Source organism: Poecilia mexicana, unplaced genomic scaffold (assembly GCF_051168715.1).
Source record: "Poecilia mexicana isolate PSO_F unplaced genomic scaffold, ASM5116871v1 scaffold_5, whole genome shotgun sequence".
Lineage (NCBI taxonomy): Eukaryota > Metazoa > Chordata > Actinopteri > Cyprinodontiformes > Poeciliidae > Poecilia > Poecilia mexicana.
Window position 1 is genome coordinate 30,957,251 of NW_028263374.1, and position 22,239 is coordinate 30,979,489.

A 22,239-nucleotide genomic window follows, 5' to 3' on the forward strand; every position below is an offset into this window, starting at 1 on the left:
CACAATCCTGCTGTATAGTTGCGGGGTTATCTTATCTACAGTATACATACATATATATATCAGTGATTCTTGAGAATAGGGACAAAACAGGTCCTATGGATAAAGCATGAAATTTGAATAAAATATACACAAAATATATTTTTTTCAAATATCTAACTAAACTAACCTGGGTCATGTGAGCACAGCAATGTATATTTTTCTTTTTTTTGCTGAATATTTTTTTATTTTAAACATTGTAGTCGGTGGATGATGCCTGTAAAAGCCCTTGTCCAGGAGCAGAACTCAACACATTCTTATAGTTTAAAACAATTAAAGAAATACTAAAATTAAATATTATGACAATTAAGTATAAGTAGTCATATAAATAATTATAAAAGTATCGATAAATTGAATTAAAAATAATTTTTAGATATTTTCCAACTCCGTTGAAATTTGTCCTTAGTTTTTGTCAACACCGTCAGAAATGAAAAGAATGTAAAAAAATCAGGCATTATTGGGGGGCACCAGAACTTCTGAGGACCCCATGACGTTGTCTTTTCTCTTCCTTTGCTAAGAGGGCTAGTTAGCTCTGGTTAGCTTAAGTTATTCTTTAGTTTTTTCTTCTGTTTTATTCCTAAGTTGTTTGTCACAACCATGATGTGTCAACTCCATAACTGACAATTTACAAAACTTTGATGAAATTTTGCAAAATAAAATCTTAATTTTGGTATAATGTAAAGATTTCATGGACTTGACGAGCTACAATATGACCTCCTTCAGAATAACATCATATAAATTGAGGTAGTTTGGCATTTCGTCAACTCCGTCAGATGTCAACTCCATCAGAGTTTTTCTGACTCTTTCAGTGAAATTGTTGTCAAATCTCACTTAATTGTGCAACTAATTCATTTTAATGTATTTTACATGAATTGCATTACTTCACATGTACCAAGTTTTTCATTTTACTCACTAGTTTGTCACCACCTTCAGTTCTGTGTCAACTCCGTCATGCACTGTCAACTCCATCAGATGGACTTTTTCTTGTTTTTTGTTTTAAATAATATTTATTTTATTTCTTGAGAAGCATTTGTCTGTAAATTGAGTAAAAAATATCACTAATGGGGTATTTTAAAAATCATTTTAGATTTATTTTTGTCAGATGGTGATGACAAAGTTCTGGGTCAGGTCGATTAAAAATGTAATTTTTAAAAATAAATTCGCAACTGGGAGCCTGTACCTTAGCATCTTCATATTTTCTAAACATTATTTGTCATATTTGCACACATAAGGTTGAGAAATAATAAAAAAAATATGGGAAAATTAAAACCCATTTTGTCCCTATTCTCAAGAATCACTGATATATATATATATTTTAAAAATTCCCTTCTCACCCTCTGCGGGTGGTCTCTCTCTCCCTCTCTCTCTACCAGAGGCCTGGCAGCTTGAGGTTCTCCTCCAGTATCTTGGCTGTGCCTAGAACTGCACATTTCTGGACTGAGATGTCTGATGTTGTTCCTGGGATCTGTTTGAGCCACTGCTCCAGTTTGGGGGTGACTGCCCCGAGGGCCCCTATGACCACAGGCACCACTGTGGTCTTCACCTTCCAGGCCTTCTCCAGTTCCTCTCTGAGGCCCTGGTATTTCTCCAGTTTCTCCTTTTTCCTGATGTTGTGGTCACTTGGTATTGCTACATCCACCACAACGGCTTTCCTCTGTTCTTTATCCACCACCACAATGTCCGGTTGGTTCTCCATTACCATCTATATATATATTCCGGTTTACCATTCTCAATAAAGTGGATGGCTGATGGATGGATGGATTTTTATCTCTACATGTCATTTAAATATATTATTTCCTGGAAACACATTTATTAAGGTCATATAAAAATTATAAAACTAGATGGAACGAAAAGTATAATAAAACTTTGATCAAAATAAAAATGAATCAAATATGAAGAATCGTTTGTTTATGGATCATTTTTATAGTAAAAGAGTTTCTTTAAAACATATCAAAATCAAACTAGAAACAGACAGGATACCCCGTTTGAGCTGCTGCGGCTCTGGAATGAATTGTGTCAAAATAAAAGCTTTTCCGGTCAGATCTAATTCTTCAGATATTCGGTTTATGGAGAAAACGGGTGAAAGTCAGTAAATCTCATCCCTGCAGAGAGCGGCTTCATTCCCACCTGAACAAAGATGCGCCAGGTCAGAACTGGCTCACCGGAAGTTATTTATGATTCAGAACCTTCTGGGAAAAAGTTTTTATTATCCAGAAAAATCCAGAAACAGTTTTAGTTCTGTTGTTGCATCAGTGTTTCAGCAACCCGAACCTGAGATTTGGACCCAACTCCAGCTTTAGTTCATGCTACTGCTAACCGAACTTTCTGCCGTTTTCTCTTTAGAGACTCTGACCAGAACAAGCAGAACCTGACACGGGATTGCTCAGAACCCCAAGGTGTTCCTCAGGTTGTGTCTGGGCCTGCAGCAGAACAGAACCGGTTCTTCCAGAACCAGCCTGAACAGAGCCGTTCTGTTCCTGTCAGGCAGGACAGAGGGAAGAACATTTCCTGGTTCTGATCACCTTGACCCGGTTTTGTGTTTCATCACAGGAAAAGCTGCCTCAGTGCAGATGAAATGATTCTCCATCAGAAACATGTCAGGATTGCAGGCGGGCCGAACCAGAATCATTTTCTTCATAAAAACTTGATTTTCTGTCGCTGTTGCTGGAAAAAATGTGGAGCTGAGGCTCCTGAACTGGTTCTAATCCAAATCATAGTTGGTTCTTTGGCAGCCTTTCCAGTTTCTTCATGGTTCTGGTTAAGAATCTGGTCTCAACAGAACCAAATGTTCTGGATGGTCCAGATTTCTGCTTCTATGTGAGCAGAGAAGCAGAACTCATGTTAGGTTCTAAACCACCAACAGTTTGGATCTGGATCAGAACCGTGTCTGGATGCTTGTTCTGAACACAAAACCGGTGTGGTCCCACTGAAACCAGTAGGGGGAGCTCTTCTCTTTGGCTCTGCAGTTGGAACAATCGACTCACTGACCCAGCAGAACCAAGGTTCTGGTCCAACCTCGCCTGATCAAGGTCAGCTCTAATCCATGTTCTGCCCTGTAGCCTCTGAGCGGGAACCAGCAGCTGGATCTGGTGTCGGATCAGAACCAAACTGTCTTGTCTGGCCGTTTGGATCCTCTTCTGGTTCTGGTTTAGCTCAGTACAGGTGACATAATCCACATCAGGCTGTCCATGGTCTGGAAGGCTTTGAAAGATCCAAAAGAACTTCCAGAACCTCTCACCACCACCAGACCAGGCTGTTCCTGTACAGTCGGTCTACTTCCTGTCATTTTATGCCCATCACCTCCTTTCTCTGTATTTGCAGGTTTTCTTTTTGCTGGAGTCAGAAAATAAAAATATGAGAAAAGATGTAAATAAATAAAAACTGTCATAACTTTGAGCTGCTTTAATAAAGATTTATTCAGGCACATCAGTCAACAAACCCTACTGTCCACCGTCTGAGCATGAAGTGCTGTGAAATCTCTGCAGCTGTTCTTGCTCTGACAGGAAGTGGTTTCATGTCTCCACGCCAAGCCGGCCTCAGCGGTTCCTCTGTCGTTAGTGACTGCAGCTGCTTTGCATCGTCAGGTCCCAGCAGAGGGACAGCCAGATGTTAGACGTCCTACAGGAGTTAGCTTGAACTCACTGAGCTGAACTCTACAACACAGATCTAACATGGTTACGTCTATAAAACGGCTCTGGTTTAATAAAGCCTACATAAAACTTGTTTCTGCAGCAGGAGGACCCAGAGGAACGGTTCCTGACAGAAAAGGCACAAAGAAGAAGTTTGAGCTGAAACACCCGAGGATCATCCTGACCAATGAGAGAGCAGAGAATCTGTTCATCATTAGGCTGATGAAGAGCCTCCTCTTCCTCTTCAGGTGGGTCTACCTGCTCATCCAGGTGCTGCCGTCTACAAGCTGACCACCAGGGGGCAGCAGCTGTCTAACAATCATCATGATGCAGAAACATTAGCATCAGATCAGGGATCTGACAGGTTTAACATCTGCTGGGAAACATCATGGCCGCCATGTCCCCGACCTCGCAGAGTCCTGCTATGGACGCTCCGTCCCCAGAGCATCCTGTCCTCCTGTCGCCATCTGGACACTTTGTGTCTCCGTCTCTACACCTCCTTCTCATCCGCATGGAAGGACGTCCGTCTCAGATTCTCTCTGACTTTAACAAACTCTGGAGCTCTGAGGTTCTCCTCCTGCTGCTGCTCCTGCTGACGCTCCAGCTGTGGACAGAGAGACAGACAGAGGGACAGGCAGACAGAGGGACAGGCAGACAGAGGGACAGGCAGACAGAGAGACAGGCAGACAGAGAGACAGGCAGACAGAGAGACAGGCAGACAGAGGGACAGGCAGACAGAGAGACAGGCAGACAGAGAGACAGGCAGACAGCGAGACAGGCAGACAGAGGGACAGGCAGACAGAGAGACAGGCAGACAGAGGGACAGGCAGACAGAGGGACAGGCAGACAGAGAGACAGGCAGACAGAGAGACAGGCAGACAGAGAGACAGGCAGACAGGGACAGGCAGACAGAGGGACAGGCAGACAGGGACAGGCAGACAGCGAGACAGGCAGACAGAGGGACAGGCAGACAGGGACAGGCAGACAGAGGGACAGGCAGACAGAGGGACAGGCAGACAGAGGGACAGGCAGACAGGGACAGGCAGACAGAGGGACAGGCAGACAGAGAGACAGGCAGACAGAGAGACAGGCAGACAGAGAGACAGGCAGACAGAGGGACAGGCAGACAGAGGGACAGGCAGACAGAGGGACAGGCAGACAGAGGGACAGGCAGACAGAGGGACAGGCAGACAGAGGGACAGGCAGACAGAGGGACAGGCAGACAGAGGGACAGGCAGACAGAGGGACAGGCAGACAGAGGGACAGGGACCGTTTAGAGTCGGGTCAGCATGAGCCCGGTTGCTCCTCAGTGAACTTCTGATCATTTCTGAACTGATTGACCCTTAACTGTCATGATGACCCTGGAGTTCTCAATGGACTCATTGACTTACAAGTCAGTGTTTAGAAGGGTTCAGTTAAAGGGTTAATGGGCTCTGAACCTTGGTTCTGGTCCAAACAGAACCATAGGTTCTGGACCAGACCAGTCACAGAATGTTCCAGATCTGCTGTAGCTTTCCTAGAGACTGAGGACGTTTTCAAATTCATGAAACATAATTTAATGTGCTGCGCCCCGGATACAGTTATCCTATTCTGGTGACCCTGGTTCAGTTAACCTGGTCCATCAGACTCGGTCTGGACCGGTCTAGTTATCGGGGTCTAGTCCACCACCTGAGTCCCGTCTGGTCCAATGAACCCGGTCCATGTCAGTTCGCTCCAGCATGCTCTCACCTCCTCCAGCTTCATGTGTCTCTTGAGCAGCTCGGCCTCCAGCGGGGAAATCTTCCTGCGTGCTTCCTCTTCCTGTTTCCTCTGGCGGATCAGCTGATCCCGCTTCCTGGACTCCAGAACCCGCTGCAGCTCCGGCTTGGTCTCCATGCCGCTGCCCCCCCTGCAGGCACAGGAAGAAGGCACATCAGCATCAGGCTGCTTTCTGATTGGCTGAATGGATCCCACTGAGTCTGTGGTTCGGTTCCCAGTGAGCTTCATGTTCCAGATTGGGTCAGGCGAACTCTGAACAGCAGCTCCGTGCGCGCTGCTTTGTTTCTGTGAGGAGGTGAAAACTTTCCCACAAGCCTCAAAAGTCTGTTGCTTAGCAACAGCACTCACAAACAGCCTGAACAGAATGACAACAAAAACACCAGAGCCGCTCTCCGATTGGTTGGCTGCTGGCAGGTGGAGAGCAATCCAAGCCAATCAGCAGACTCCACCAGCCACATTCTGACCCGGTTGGTTCTGGTCCAACTTCCAGGCTTGCTGCATGTTCTATGTAACAGATATGGGCTATGCAGCTAACTGGGGCTAAAAGAGCAGCATCAGAAGATGGTTCTTTTAAGGAGCCTGAGGTGTGAATGAAGACAGAAAGCAATGTTTTTAGTTTTGGTGTATATATTAGTGATTTGAATAAAAACAGACAATTACAAATTCACAATGAGAGAAATTAACTCAAAATAAATCAATCCCAAGATCATAAAGTTCTTGTCCTTTTTCCTAGCTTGCCATCCTTGGATCCAGTAGAGGACCTGATCCATCAGGGAAAAAAACCCAACCTAAAAGGCCAGAAAACCCATTAAGTGTTTTATCAAAACAATCATGTACAAACACTCAAAGGAAATAAATATTAAATGCAAAGGCAATTATTAAATTCCTAATAATTAAACTAAACATTTCAATCAGGTTAAATTAACCATAATTTAAATAAAGTAAAACAAAAAGAATATCAATCATATTTCAAGCTAATCACTTTAAAGTTAAAGTTGAAAAATTGAAATCAAAGTTGAAGTCAAAGTGCACTGTCAAAATATCAATCAAGAAAAATAAAATAAATTGTCAAATACTCAGAGTGTGAAAAAGAAAAAAATTAAATATACTGCGCAATATAAATTTAAAGTGTAGCTACATCCCATTTTGAGCAATTTCATTTTAAACTCAGTATCAATACAAAAAGTGCCAGAACACACACAAACTCAGTAACCAGGTTACCTTCTGGAACAGAGTGGGGCAAACCACAATCAGCTGTGGCAATCCGTGTGAGGCCCAGGTAACCAACGCCAACAGTTCTAATAAAACAACCTCCAATGAGCCATCAAGCAGAAATTTCACATGCTAAAGCAATAGTGCTATCAAACAACAAACTCACCAAAAGATCAAATCAGTGGATGCAAAGATTTGGGTGAATTGTCAGAAAGATCCCAACAGCCAGCCACAATCACAGTGGAACATGTGATGAAGTTCAAACTGTGCGCTGGAGGCGGGGCTTTAAATAAGTTGTCAGAGTTTGGGCCAACACAGGAAGTTGGCCCGCAAAAATAAAAGTCTCGACTAATTGCGGGTTACATCTGCATCTCAAAATATCAAACTTTTCCATATTTTTTGCTTGTTTTTAAACACATTTTTACCTTTAAATTACAAAAATATTGGTCTTCAGAAATGTAATTTAATGCAATTAATGTAATTCAGGGTTTCCCCCAGTGTATTATAAGCCTGGCGGCCCGCCATGCTCTACTAGCCCCGCCGCCAGGCTAAGCGTTGCTTGTTTACGTTTCTAGGAAAGGGGGGGGGGAATCGTTGTTTTTTTTTTTTTTGTTTGTCTTTAAAATCCAGGCTGCAAGCGTCTCTTTTGCTCTTAGCATTTCACTAGCAGAGCAGATTGATTCCTAAATGATAGGTTTATAATAGACAGGTTTATGCATTTAAACCCGACAGCGCGGACCAATCACACCGCTGGCGCCTCTGCGCTTTGCCTCGCGCTGCCGCTGCTTTACCTCAGCGGGATCGCGCGCGCCTCCTTTCACTCAAACTGGACTCAGGCTGACCTGTATGGATATTTACATCAACCTACTGTGAGGAATTATGATCCTTTGGAGAACTCTAGATAAGAGTTTAAAACCCGCCACGTTAGCTCTGGTTGCGCAGCTCAATGTGAATCGCAGGAATAAGTTGTAGTGAATTCAGAGGCGCGTTGTGGAGCGGCGAGAATGATTTAACTTTGTGAACGAACAATTATATGCGGCGTTTCCATCTCAACACGCTGCCCAGCGTGTGTCTCTGTGTCTGTCTACCCTGTAAAGTTTGTCTGTGGGCCCTGTTGGCCGGAGCGTTTGTGGATAAGCAGCGCTAACCTCATCATGCAGGTTCAGCCCGGTGAGGAGCTTTAACGCTCTCCTCGGAGTCACGCGCAGATTTTATATTATTTTATTATTATTTTTCCGGTTACACAATGCATCAAACCATATCAATGCGTTGTCTACTTCAGTGGTCCCCAACCTTTTTATTACCGCGGACCGGTCAAGACTTGGAAATTTTGCTGCGGCCCGGGGTGGGGGGGGGGGGGGTGAACAGTCAGATAAGGCTTCTGCATGTTGGTGTTCCCACTAAATCCTGAATATACTCAATTTGGGTCGTCTTGGCCCTTTAATCGCAGCCTGTGGGGTTTTCCCTGACTGGGAACGAGAATACAACCTGCTGAATGTGACAGGGAGCCAATCAGAAAGCGTGGTGACGTCAGAACAGAGGGGAATCCCAAACAGCTGACATATCGGAGATGATATGTGGAATGTTTATTATGTGTAGGGGTCATTATTATGTTTATTCAGTTAAAAATGTTAACTATAAAAAAACAGTCACCTACAAATCATAGTGCAGCAAATAGAGCGGCTGCTCCCGCTGTCTTTTATCCACCGCCTTTTCCTTTTGTTACGTCTTTTATCTCTTAAAATGTCTCCACAAACTGTCACTATAGACCCTTTTCACATGACGTCACACAACCTCCGTTTTGGCTCGAAGCTGTGTATCCTTAGTTCCGGTGTACATAGTAAGTAACGATAAAGTTGTCTATTTCATATATATATATATATATATATATATATATATGTAAAATGGACACATATATATCTATATAGAGACATGTATATACAAAGAGAGATTTAGATATTTATATATATATCTGACAGCATATGTTGATCAGACAGAACACCGGAGCATGGAGTTTACACAGTCTCTAAAACATTTGCCTAAAATAAGATTTGAAGATAGATCACGATTTGCAAACCAATTTTCTCTGACAATAAAATCTAAATTAGACAAAGGCTAGAAATTCTTCACCGAACAAAACCTGTTTGACTATGAAGGTAGGTATTTTTGTTTTGCGTAACCGTTAGCTTAGCATTAGTGAATTTTGTTAGCTAGCTAACTACGTGACATAACTGTTCCTTAACCAGAACTTTTTACTGTTTTTGAACTATAACGTTTTAGGCTCTAATCTGGATCAGATTCTTAAATTATAGACTGGAGTTGCCACTCATCCCATAAAATAGGGGTTTGTTTGTTATAAGCAGAGATGTCCGGTGCCGCCGCTGCGTCTAACGAGCTCGTATTTCAAATCCAGTAATCAGATTAAAGTTATTTTTATGTCCTTTATTTTCCATTAATACAGAAAATGAACCTCTAAACGTTACATCACTGACAGGCGGCGGTGTATATGTTTCCTAACTGTGGCTAAAGCTGCTGCTAGCTGGTTTACTCTCCGATCGGAGGCTGGTTGGAGAATGGTAAATTGACAATGACTAATAACGGTTATCTAACACGTAAACACTGTTTTATAAAATACAGAAAGTGAACCTCTAAACGTTACAGCACTGACAGAGAGTATATTTTTTCCTAAATGTGGCTAAAGCTGCTGCTAGGTGGTTTAATCTCCGATCGGAGGCTGTTTATTCTATACACAGTTAGAGAATGGTGATTTTACAATGATTAATAACAGCTATCTAACACTTAAATGCTGTTATTATTAAACTTACCTTTTATTGGGGCATGCCATTAGCAATGCATGGAGGCAGTGACTGACCTGCGAAGCAGGTCAGTCACTGCCTCCATGCATTGCATGGCAGGCACCTATTAATCTACACCCAATAGAACCTTTAGAATATCTTTATTATTATTGGGGCATGCCATTAGCAATGCATAAGGAGAGCAGTGACTGACCTGCGAAGCAGGTCAGTCACTGCCTCCATGCATTGCATGGCAGGCACCTATTGTTCTTCACCTAATAGAATGTCTCTTTATTGGGGCATGCCATTAGCAATGCATAAGGAGAGCAGTGACTGACCTGCGAAGCAGGTCAGTCACTACCTCCATGCATTGCATGGCAGGCACCTATTGTTCTACACCCAATAGAACGCCTCTTTATTATTGGGGCATGCCATTAGCAATGCATAAGGAGAGCAGTGACTGACCTGCGAAGCAGGTCAGTCACTGCCTCCATGCATTGCATGGCAGGCACCTATTGTTCTTCACCTAATAGAATGTCTCTTTATTATTGGGGCATGCCATTAGCAATGCATAAGGAGAGCAGTGACTGACCTGCGAAGCAGGTCAGTCACTGCCTCCATGCATTGCATGGCAGGCACCTATTGTTCTACACCCAATAGAACGCCTCTTTATTATTGGGGCATGCCATTAGCAATGCATAAGGAGAGCAGTGACTGACCTGCGAAGCAGGTCAGTCACTGCCTCCATGCATTGCATGGCAGGCACCTATTGTTCTTCACCTAATAGAATGTCTGTTTATTGGGGCCTGCCATAAGCAATGCATAGGGAGAGCAGTGACTGACCTGCGAAGCAGGTCAGTCACTGCCTCCATGCATTGCATGGCAGGCACCTATTGTTCTACACCCAATAGAATGTCTGTTTATTATTATTCCATATTTTTCTTCCGTTACCGTTAATGCGGCTCGTACCGCTGCGTGCCCACCCACAAAAGTGGTATCAAAACGACTGGCTCGATCCCGGCATTGGAGCTATTACTTTTATTGGGATTCTGTGTAAAAATGACGACATAAATTAAAAAAAACGAAAATACTTTAATCTGAGGAACTCGCAGCATCACTAAGATTTCTCTCTGAAACACACACACAGGACAGTGGAGGTCAGACTCCAAAACTCTGTTTAACTCGCCCTCACAGGCACAAATAGCGGCCTATTGATGTCAAACTTGGTCATGACATAGATACACATGCCTGCTCCTGTAAAATGTTTTCAAAATTTTCCTAGGGCTTATAGTTTTTTGTCAGGGTCCTGTAGACCGACGTTAAGTGTCTCACAAGTATAGAAACCAGCCTGTCTGAAAGACAGTGCCAGCCCAGGTGCAGATAATTAATTACCATAGCAACGGGCCGCAGACAGAGGCAGTGAGTATTCCCACAGCGCTGAATCAGATCTCACAATGCATTGTGGGAAGAATACATATTTCGTGTGACTATTCATGTTTTGCTTACATAAAATTATTACTTGTCTGAATTTTTGAGTGTAAATTAAAATCTTTACTATGAAAATTGAAATAGTTTTTAGAAATTAACTATTAACAACTTTCTTCATGTTTTTTATTTTGGACCATGAGTAAGAAACACATGTGCGAAGCTTATAGTCGTCGGTCTCAGATTGAATTTCACTGACTTGGGGTTTAGATCCTGCTTCCCAATGGTGACTCATATTGGCATAATACACCTGACAATATTTACAGTTACTGTGTTCTAGTGGTGGGATAAGTATGTCAGACATGCTTTTATTTTTTTTCACGGCTAATTTGAAACGCTGGGGTTAAAACGGAGGGCACACTTGGCAGGCCCCTTAAAATTTCTGTGGAATTTTCTAGTTATTATAACATCTTCTTCCATTACCGTTAATGCGGCTCGTACCGCTGCGTGCCCACCCACAAAAGTGGTATCAAAACGTGTGTCTCGATCCCGGCATTGGAGCTATTACTTTTATTGGGGATCGGAGTTACGACGGCGACGTAAAAAGCGAAAAACGAGCGAAATTTCCAACTGCCAAAACCTTAGAGTGTAACTGAAACCAACTGCCGCTTTTTAGAGTGAGAAAAAGAGTGGAATTTTGACCCCAAAATAATTTTGAAATCGCTCTCATGGGTGCAAAAATTGCTCTATTGGTATGAAAGTCGGTCATGACATTGATACGAATGCCTGCTCCGGTAAAATGTTTTCAAAATTTCCCTAGGGCTTATGGTTTTCGGTCCAGGTGCTTCAGAGCAAAGTTTTGGGACAGGATAACTGACGCTCCTCTCCAGTGTTTTACATACATTTCTGAAAAATCTCTGAGCTCAGCGCACACCATTTTTCTCTCATCACTGCAATTACTGTGATTGAGCTACAGATATGAATCGCGGTAATAGATGAGATGAGAAATAGCCCTCTCATATGCTTCAAACGGTTTTTGGATCGGACTTACGGAACCCGAACGGGAAGCAGTCGTTCGGACTGCTTTTTCCATTAAAACTGACTGGGTGTCTCATAAAGATAGATAAGTCTGACACACACAGGGCACTTTCATCACTATAGCAACAGAATGCAGAGAGGGAGAACTGCTGGGGTTTGGACTACAAAGACTCTGTAGTTCTAAACATGGCGGAACACTTTAATACAGAGGGCAGAGCAGAAGGTCAGAACTACAACATGGCGGAACACTCAATTATTACAGAGGAGGGCTGAGCTGGCAGTTAGAACTACTTCCTGTTTTGGGCATTATACAGGTGGATTAACCAAACCACTGTTACACATTGGATTAGTGTGGTTATGAAAATTAAGTTTACTGAAAGTTTCAAAATAAAACTCTGAAAATTGCACTGACAAAAGTGCATCGCCGTAGGCGATGCAAAAATGAAAATCTTTTTTTTATGTTTTTTTTCTCAGGATAGTGAACTGCCTTGCGCAGCAAGGCAGTTCATTAACATTAGCATTTCATGGTTGTCTCAAAGATTGAAATCCTTCCCCAGCTTTCTGTCTCACACACACAGCAATTGGCTGAGGGCCAATCGCTATAGCAACAGAATCCAGAGAAAGGCAAATCTGCTGGTTTGGACTACAAACCAGCAGCCATAACTGCCATAACTGTAGTTCTATCTATGGCCAAGACTCAGTTAAAACAGAGGCCTGAGCAGCATGTCAGAACTACAACATGGCGGAACACTCAATTATTACAGAGGAGGAGTTGGCTGGTATTATAAACAACTTGTGCTTTGAGCATTATATAACTGATTTAACCTGATCACTATTACACATGAAATTAGTGTGGCAATTTCAAATGAAGCTTATTGAAAATTTTCAAAATAAAAGCCTTGACAATTTTTACATCATGTAATTGCTCTTTTTACATACATTTCTGCAAAAAGTTCTGAGCTCAGCGCACACCATTTTTCTCTCATCACTGCAATTACTGTGAATGAGCTACAGATATGAATCGCGGTACTAAATGAGACGACAAATAGCCCTCTCATACGCTTCAAACGGTTTTCGAATACGTATCACGGTTCCCGAATGGAAAGGAGTTGTTCGGACAGCTTTTTGGAGTGAAACTGGCTGGGTCAAACAGATAGAATTGTTTCTCCCCCTGTCTGGAGAAACACAGGGGGAGGCTTGGTCACTATAGCAACAGAACACAGACAAAAGCCAGACTGCTCCTTAGGACTACAAAAACGCCATCTTTGTAGTTCTAAACACGATGGAACACTTTACTACAGAGGCCTGAGCAGAAGGTCGGAAGGTCAACATGGTGGAACCCTCAATCATTACAAAGGAGGGCTGAGCTGGCAGTTAAGAAGTACATAATGGTGGAACTCTGACTTATTACAGAAAGAAGGTGAGCAGAAAGAAGGTGAGCAGAATGTTATAACTACAGACAGGGCAGAATGTTCTGGGCATTATATATGAACTGGTATAACCCAACCACTGTTAGACATGGGATTAGTGTGGCCATTTAAAATGAAGCTTACTGAAAATTTCAAAATAAAAGCCTGAATATTCCTATCAGGCCTTTATTACGTTTTTCTCTCAGGTTAGTGCAGAGAGAACTACAGATTTAAATCGTGGTTCCATCGGAGACAAGAAATTGCCCTCTTATATGCTTCAAAAAGTTTTCGGATTGCTCTTATGGATGCTGAACAGTAAGCCGCTTTGATCAGAAAAACTAACTGCTTCAAAGAGTTGCTGCACTCCTCTCATGCTAGTGCAACGCCGTAGGCGTTGCAATAATATTAAGCTTTTTTCGCATTTTTTTTCCTCAGGATAGTGAACTGCCTTGCGCAGCAAGGCAGTTCATTAACATTAGCACAAGATTGTGCACAACATTAGCACAAACTTTAGCATTTTACTGCCCCCACTAGTGCACTGCCTTGCGCAGCAAGGCAGTGCACATCCTAACATCCTAACATCCTACATGAATATTAGTCTTCACGCTAATATTAGCATTTTGGCTTATGCATTAATTTCAACATACTGAATGGTACAGGTGCAGTTTAGTCAACATGTTTCTGACTCACCATAGGTTATTGACTACATTGAAGCTTTCTTTAGCATTAATGCTAATTTTTTGCATTAGAACGCTTGATTAAAAACCGACGGGCACACTTTGGCATGCCCCTTAAAATTTCTGCGGAATTTTCTAGTTGGGGCCTGCCATAAGCAATGCATAGGGAGAGCAGTGACTGACCTGCGAAGCAGGTCAGTCACTGCCTCCATGCATTGCATGGCAGGCACCTATTGTTCTACACCCAATAGAATGTCTCTTTATTTATTTATATCTTTATTTTTCTTCCATTACCGTTAATGCGGCTCGTACCGCTGCGTGTACCCCCACAAAAGTGGTATCAAATCGTGCGGCTCGATGCCGAGAAGGGAGCTATTACTTTTAGTGGGATTCTGTGTAAAAATGAGGACATAAATTAAAAAAAACGAAAAAACTTTAATCTGAGGAACTCGCAGCATCACTAAGATTTCTCTCTGAAACACACACACAGGACAGTGGAGGTCAGACTCCAAAACTCTTTTTAACTCCCCCTCACAGGCACAAATAGCAGCCTATTGATGTCAAACTTGGTCATGACATAGATACACATGCCTGCTCCTGTAAAATGTTTTCAAAATTTTCCTAGGGCTTATAGTTTTTTGTCAGGGTCTTGTAGACCGACGTTAAGTGTCTCACAAGTATAGAAACCAGCCTGTCTGAAAGAGAGTGCCAGCCCAGGTGCAGATCATTAATTACCATAGCAACGGGCCCTAGACAGAGGCAGTGAGTATTCCCACAGCGCTGAATCAGATCTCACAATGCATTGTGGGAAGAATACATATTTCGTGTGACTATTCATGTTTTGCTTACATAAAATTATTACTTGTCTGAATTTTTGAGTGTAAATTAAAATCTTTACTAAGAAAATTGAAATAGTTTTTAGAAATTAACTATTACCAACTTTCTTCATGTTTTTATTTTGGACCATGAGTAAGAACCACATGTGCGAAGCTTATAGTCGTCGGTCTCAGATTGAATTTCACTGACTTGGGGTTTATATCTTGTTTCCCAATGGTGACTCATATTGTCATAATACACCTGACAATATTTACAGTTATTGTGTTCTAGTGGTGGGATAAGTATGTCAGACATGCTTTTATTTTTTTTCACGGCTAATTTGAAACGCTGGGTTTAAAGCGGAGGGCACACTTGGCAGGCCCCTTAAAATTTCTGCGGAATTTTCTAGTTATAGTTATTTATTTTTCTTCCGTTACCATTAATGCGGCTCGTACCGCTGCGTGCCCACCCACAAAAGTGGTATCAAAACGTGCGGCTCAATCCCGGGAAGGGAGCTATTATTTTTATTGGGGATCGGAGTTACGACGGCGACGTAAAAAGCGAAAAACGAGCGAAATTTCCAACTGCCGAAACCTTAGAGTGTAACTGAAACCAACTGCCGCTTTTTAGAGTGAGAAAAAGGGTGGAATTTTGACCCCAAAATAATTTTGAAATCGCTCTCATGGGTGCAAAAATTGCTCTATTGGTATGAAAGTCGGTCATGACATTGATACGAATGCCTGCTCCGGTAAAATGTTTTCAAAATTTCCCTAGGGCTTACGGTTTTCGGTCCAGGTGCTTCAGAGCAAAGTTTTGGGACAGGATAACTGACGCTCCTCTCCAGTGTTTTACATACATTTCTGAAAAATCTCTGAGCTCAGCGCACACCATTTTTCTCTCATCACTGCAATTACTGTGATTGAGCTACAGATATGAATCGCGGTAATAGATGAGATGAGAAATAGCCCTCTCATATGCTTCAAACGGTTTTTGGATCGGACTTACGGAACCCGAACGGGAAGCAGTCGTTCGGACTGCTTTTTCCATTAAAACTGACTGGGTGTCTCATAAAGATAGATAAGTCTGACACACACAGGGCACTTTCATCACTATAGCAACAGAATGCAGAGAGGGAGAACTGCTGGGGTTTGGACTACAAAGACTCTGTAGTTCTAAATATGGCGGAACACTTTAATACAGAGGGCAGAGCAGAAGGTCAGAACTACAACATGGCGGAACACTCAATTATTACAGAGGAGGGCTGAGCTGGCAGTTAGAACTACTTCCTGTTTTGGGCATTATACAGGTGGATTAACCAAACCACTGTTACACATTGGATTAGTGTGGTTATGAAAATTAAGTTTACTGAAAGTTTCAAAATAAAACTCTGAAAATTGCACTGACAAAAGTGCATCGCCGTAGGCGATGCAAAAATGAAAATCTTTTTTTTATGTTTTTTTTCTCAGGATAGTGAACTGCCTTGCGCAGCAAGGCAGTTCATTAACATTAGCACAAGATTGTGCACAACATTAGCACAAACTTTAGCATTTTACTGCCCCCACTAGTGCACTGCCTTGCGCAGCAAGGCAGTGCACATCCTAACATCCTAACATCCTACATGAATATTAGTCTTCACGCTAATATTAGCATTTTGGCTTATGCATTAATTTCAACATACTGAATGGTACAGGTGCAGTTTAGTCAACATGTTTCTGACTCACCACAGGTTATTGACTACATTGAATCTTTCTTTAGCATGAATGCTAATTTTTGCATTAGAACGCTTGATTAAAAACCGACGGGCACACTTTGGCATGCCCCTTAAAATTTCTGCGGAATTTTCTAGTTGGGGCCTGCCATAAGCAATGCATAGGGAGAGCAGTGACTGACCTGCGAAGCAGGTCAGTCACTGCCTCCATGCATTGCATGGCAGGCACCTATTGTTCTACACCCAATAGAATGTCTGTTTATTATTATTATAACATCTTCTTCCATTACCGTTAATGCGGCTCGTACCGCTGCGAGAAACCCCACAAAAGTGGTATCAAAACGTGCGGCTCGATCCCGACATTGGAGCTATTACTTTTATTGGGATTCTGTGTAAAAATGACGACATAAATTGAGAAAAACGAAAAAACGTGAGTCTGAGGAACTCGCAGCATCACTAAGATTTCTCTCTGAAACACACACACAGGACAGTGGAGGTCTGACTCCAAAACTCTGTTTAACTCCCCCTCACAGGCACAAATAGAGGCCTATTGATCTCAAAGTTGGTCATGACATAGATACACATGCCTGCTCCTGTAAAATGTTTTCAAAATTTTCCTAGGGCTTATGGTTTTTTGTCAGGGTCCTGGAGACCGACACTGGGTGTCTCACAAGTATAGAAACCAGGGAGAGAGCCAGCCCAGGTGCAGATCATTAATTACCATAGCAACGGGTCCTAGACAGAGGAGTAGTCACAGCGCTGAATCAGATCTCACAATGCATTGTGGGAAGAATACATATTTCCTGTGACTATTCATGTTTTGCTTACATAAAATTATTACTGATCTGAATTTTTGAATGTTAATTAGAATCCTTAGTATGAAAATTGATCTTTTTTTTAGAAATTAACAATTACCAACTTTATTCATGTTTTTTTTTTTTTATTTTGGAACCATGAGTGAGAACAACACGTGCGAAGCTTATAGTCGTCGGTCTCGGATTGAATTTCACTGACTTGGGGTTTTTACCCTGCTTTTTAATGGTAACTCATATTGTCATAATACAATATTTTCAGTTACGGTGTTGTAGTGGTGGGGTAAGCATGTCAGATGTGCATACATCTATTTTTCACGGCAAACTTGAAAAGCTGGGTTTAAAGTGATAGGTGCAGTTGGCAGGCCCCTTAAAATTTCTGCAGGAATTTTCTAGTTTATGTCTTTATTTTTCTTCCATTACCGTTAATGCGGCTCGTACCGCTGCGTGCCCACCCACAAAAGTGGTATCAAATCGTGCGGCTCGATGCCGAGAAGGGAGCTATTATTTTTATTGGGGATCGGAGTTACGATGGCGACGTAAAAAGCGAAAAACGAGCAAAATTTCCAACTGCCGATCCTAGATGAATCTTAGAGTGTAACTGACACCAACTGCCGCTTTTTTAGAGTGAGAGAAAGAGTGGATTTTTGACCCCAAAATAATTTTGAAATCGCTCTCATGGGTGCAAAAATTGGTCTATTGGTCTGAAACTCGGTCATGACATTGATACGAATGCCTGCTCCGGTAAAATGTCTTCAAAATTTCCCTAGGGCTTACGGTTTTCGGTCAAGGTGCTTCAGAGCAAAGTTTTGGGACAGGATAACTGACGCTCCTCCCCAGTGTTTTATATACATTTCTGAAAAAGCTCTGAGCTCAGCGCACACCATTTTTCTCTCATCACTGCAATTACTGTGAATGAGCTACAGATATGAATCGCGGTACTAAATGAGACGACAAATAGCCCTCTCATATGCTTCAAACGGTTTTTGGATCGGACTTACGGAACCCGAACGGGAAGCAGTCGTTCGGACTGCTTTTTCCATTAAAACTGACTGGGTGTCTCATAAAGATAGATAAGTCTGACACACACAGGGCACTTTCATCACTATAGCAACAGAATGCAGAGAGGGAGAACTGCTGGGGTTTGGACTACAAAGACTCTGTAGTTCTAATCATGGCGGAACACTTTAATACAGAGGGCAGAGCAGAAGGTCAGAACTACAACATGGCGGAACACTCAATGATTACAGAGGAGGCCTGAGCTGGCAGTTAGAACTACTTCCTGTTTTGGGCATTATACAGGTGGATTAACCAAACCACTGTTACACATTGGATTAGTGTGGTTATGAAAATTAAGTTTACTGAAAGTTTCAAAATAAAACTCTGAAAATTGCACTGACAAAAGTGCATCGCCGTAGGCGATGCAAAAATGAAAATCTTTTTTTTATGTTTTTTTTCTCAGGATAGTGAACTGCCTTGCGCAGCAAGGCAGTTCATTAACATTAGCATTTCATGGTTGTCTCAAAGATTGAAATCCTTCCCCAGCTTTCTGTCTCACACACACAGCAGTTGGCTGAGGGCCAATCGCTATAGCAACAGAATCCAGAGAAAGGCAAATCTGCTGGTTTGGACTACAAACCAGCAGCCATAACTGCCATAACTGTAGTTCTATCTATGGCCAAGACTCAGTTAAAACAGAGGCCTGAGCAGCATGTCAGAACTACAACATGGCGGAACACTCAATTATTACAGAGGAGGAGTTGGCTGGTATTATAAACAACTTGTGCTTTGAGCATTATATAACTGATTTAACCTGATCACTATTACACATGAAATTAGTGTGGCAATTTCAAATGAAGCTTATTGAAAATTTTCAAAATAAAAGCCTTGACAATTTTTACATCATGTAATTGCTCTTTTTACATACATTTCTGCAAAAAGTTCTGAGCTCAGCGCACACCATTTTTCTCTCATCACTGCAATTACTGTGAATGAGCTACAGATATGAATCGCGGTACTAAATGAGACGACAAATAGCCCTCTCATACGCTTCAAACGGTTTTCGAATACGTATCACGGTTCCCGAATGGAAAGGAGTTGTTCGAACAGCTTTTTGGAGTGAAACTGGCTGGCTCAAACAGATAGAATTGTTTCTCCCCCTGTCTGGAGAAACACAGGGGGAGGCTTGGTCACTATAGCAACAGAACACAGACAAAAGCCAGACTGCTCCTTAGGACTACAAAAACACCATCTTTGTAGTTCTAAACACGATGGAACACTTTACTACAGAGGCCTGAGCAGAAGGTCGGAAGGTCAACATGGTGGAACCCTCAATCATTACAAAGTAGGGCTGAGCTGGCAGTTAAGAAGTACATAATGGTGGAACTCTGACTTATTACAGAAAGAAGGTGAGCAGAATGTTATAACTACAGACAGGGCAGAATGTTCTGGGCGTTATATATAAACTGGTTTAACCCAACCACTGTTAGACATGGGATTAGTGTGGCCATTTAAAATGAAGCTTACTGAAAATTTCAAAATAAAAGCCTGAATATTCCTCTCAGGCCTTTATTATGTTTTTCTCTCAGGTTAGTGCAGAGAGAACTACAGATTTAAATCGTGGTTCCATCGGAGACAAGAAATTGCCCTCTTATATGCTTCAAAAAGTTTTCGGATTGCTCTTATGGATGCTGAACAGTAAGCCGCTTTGATCAGAAAATCTAACTGCTTCAAAGAGTTGCTGCACTCCTCTCATGCTAGTGCAACGCCGTAGGCGTTGCAATAATATTAAGCTTTTTTCGCATTTTTTTTCCTCAGGATAGTGAACTGCCTTGCGCAGCAAGGCAGTTCATTAACATTAGCACAAGATTGTGCACAACATTAGCACAAACTTTAGCATTTTACTGCCCCCACTAGTGCACTGCCTTGCGCAGCAAGGCAGTGCACATCCTAACATCCTACATGAATATTAGTCTTCACGCTAATATTAGCATTTTGGCTTATGCATTAATTTCAACATACTGAATGGTACAGGTGCAGTTTAGTCAACATGTTTCTGACTCACCACAGGTTATTGACTACATTGAAGCTTTCTTTAGCATTAATGCTAATTTTTTGCATCAGAACGCTTGATTAAAAACCGACGGGCACACTTTGGCATGCCCCTTAAAATTTCTGCGGAATTTTCTAGTTATAGATTATTTATTTTTCTTCCATCACCGTTAATGCGGCTCGTACCGCTGCATGTACCCCCACAAAAGTGGTATCAAATCGTGTGGCTCGATGCCGAGAAGGGAGCTATTATTTTTATTGGGGATCGGAGTTACGACGGCGACGTAAAAAGCGAAAAACGAGCGAAATTTCCAACTGCCGAAACCTTAGAGTGTAACTGAAACCAACTGCCGCTTTTTTAGAGTGAGAAAAAGAGTGGATTTTTGACCCCAAAATAATTTTGAAATCGCTCTCATGGGTGCAAAAATTGGTCTATTGGTATGAAAGTCGGTCATGACATTGATACGCATGCCTGCTCCGGTAAAATGTTTTCAAAATTTCTCTAGGGCTTACGGTTTTCGGTCCAGGTGCTTCAGAGCAAAGTTTTGGGACAGGATAACTGACGCTGCTCCCCAGTGTTTTACATACATTTCTGAAAAAGCTCTGAGCTCAGCGCACACCATTTTTCTCTCATCACTGCAATTACTGTGATTAAGCTACAGATATGAATCGCGGTACTAAATGAGACGACAAATAGCCCTCTCATTTGCTTCAAACGGTTTTTGGATCAGACTTACGGATCCTGAACGGGAAGCAGTTGTTCGGACTGCTTTTTTCATTAAAACTGACTGGGTGTCTCATAAAGATAGATAAGCCTGACACACACAGGGCAGTTTCATCACTATAGCAACAGAATGCAGAGGAAGGCACAGCTGCTGGTTTGGACTACAAAGACTCTGTAGTTCTAAATAAGGTGGAACATTTTAATACAGAGGGCAGAGCAGAAGGTCAGAACTACAACATGGCGGAACACTCAATTATTACAGAGGAGGGCTGAGCTGGCAGTTAGAACAACTTGCTGTTTTTGGCATTATACAGGTGGATTAACCAAACCACTGTTACACATTGGATTAGTGTGGTTATGGAAATTAAGTTTACTGAAAGTTTCAGAATAAAACTCTGCAATGTCCACTCACGACGAATATTAAGCTTTTTTATGTTTTTTTGTCTCAGGATAGTGAACTGCCTTGCGCAGCAAGGCAGTTCATTAACATTAGCATTAATGTTAATTGAAATCCTTCCCCAGCTTTCTGTCTCACACACACAGCAGTTGGCTGAGGGCCAATCGCTATAGCAACAGAATCCAGAGAAAGGCAAATCTGCTGGTTTGGACTACAAACCAGCAGCCATAACTGCCATAACTGTAGTTCTATCTATGGCCAAGACTCAGTTAAAACAGAGGCCTGAGCAGCATGTCAGAACTACAACATGGCGGAACACTCAGTTATTACAGAGGAGGAGTTGGCTGGTATTATAAACTACTTGTGCTTTGAGCATTATATAACTCATTTATCCTGATCACTATTACACATGAAATTAGTGTGGCAATTTCAAATGAAGCTTTATTGAAGCTTATTGAAAATTTCAAAATAAAAGCCTTGATATTTTTCACATCAGCTTTGGGCTTTATGTGAATGGTTTAAACAAACTACTGTTACACTATGAATTGGTGTGGTGGTTAAAATTAAGCCTACTGAAAGTTTCAAAATAAAAGTCTGCATATTCCTCTCATGCTAGTGCAACGCCATAGGCGTTGCAATAATATTAAGCTTTTTTCGCATTTTTTTTCCTCAGGATAGTGAACTGCCTTGCGCAGCAAGGCAGTTCATTAACATTAGCACAAGTTTAGCATTTTACTGCCCCCACTAGTGCA

At 42.0% G+C, this 22,239-nt stretch overlaps 1 protein-coding gene across 1 annotated transcript in view; it reads right to left on the reverse strand.

Moving 5' to 3' along the window:
* Positions 1-3,434: 3,434 nt before the first annotated feature.
* The window catches only part of LOC106927700 (protein FAM107B-like), a 31,262-nt gene continuing 12,457 nt past the window's right edge, over positions 3,435-22,239 (reverse strand). The window contains exons 4-5 of the mRNA XM_088006003.1: positions 5,394-5,553; positions 3,435-4,269 (exon numbers count right to left, since the gene is read on the reverse strand). Coding sequence (XP_087862129.1) covers positions 4,156-4,269; positions 5,394-5,553 — 274 coding nt within the window. The 3' untranslated portion in view covers positions 3,435-4,155. The remainder of the gene's footprint in view (positions 4,270-5,393; positions 5,554-22,239) is intronic.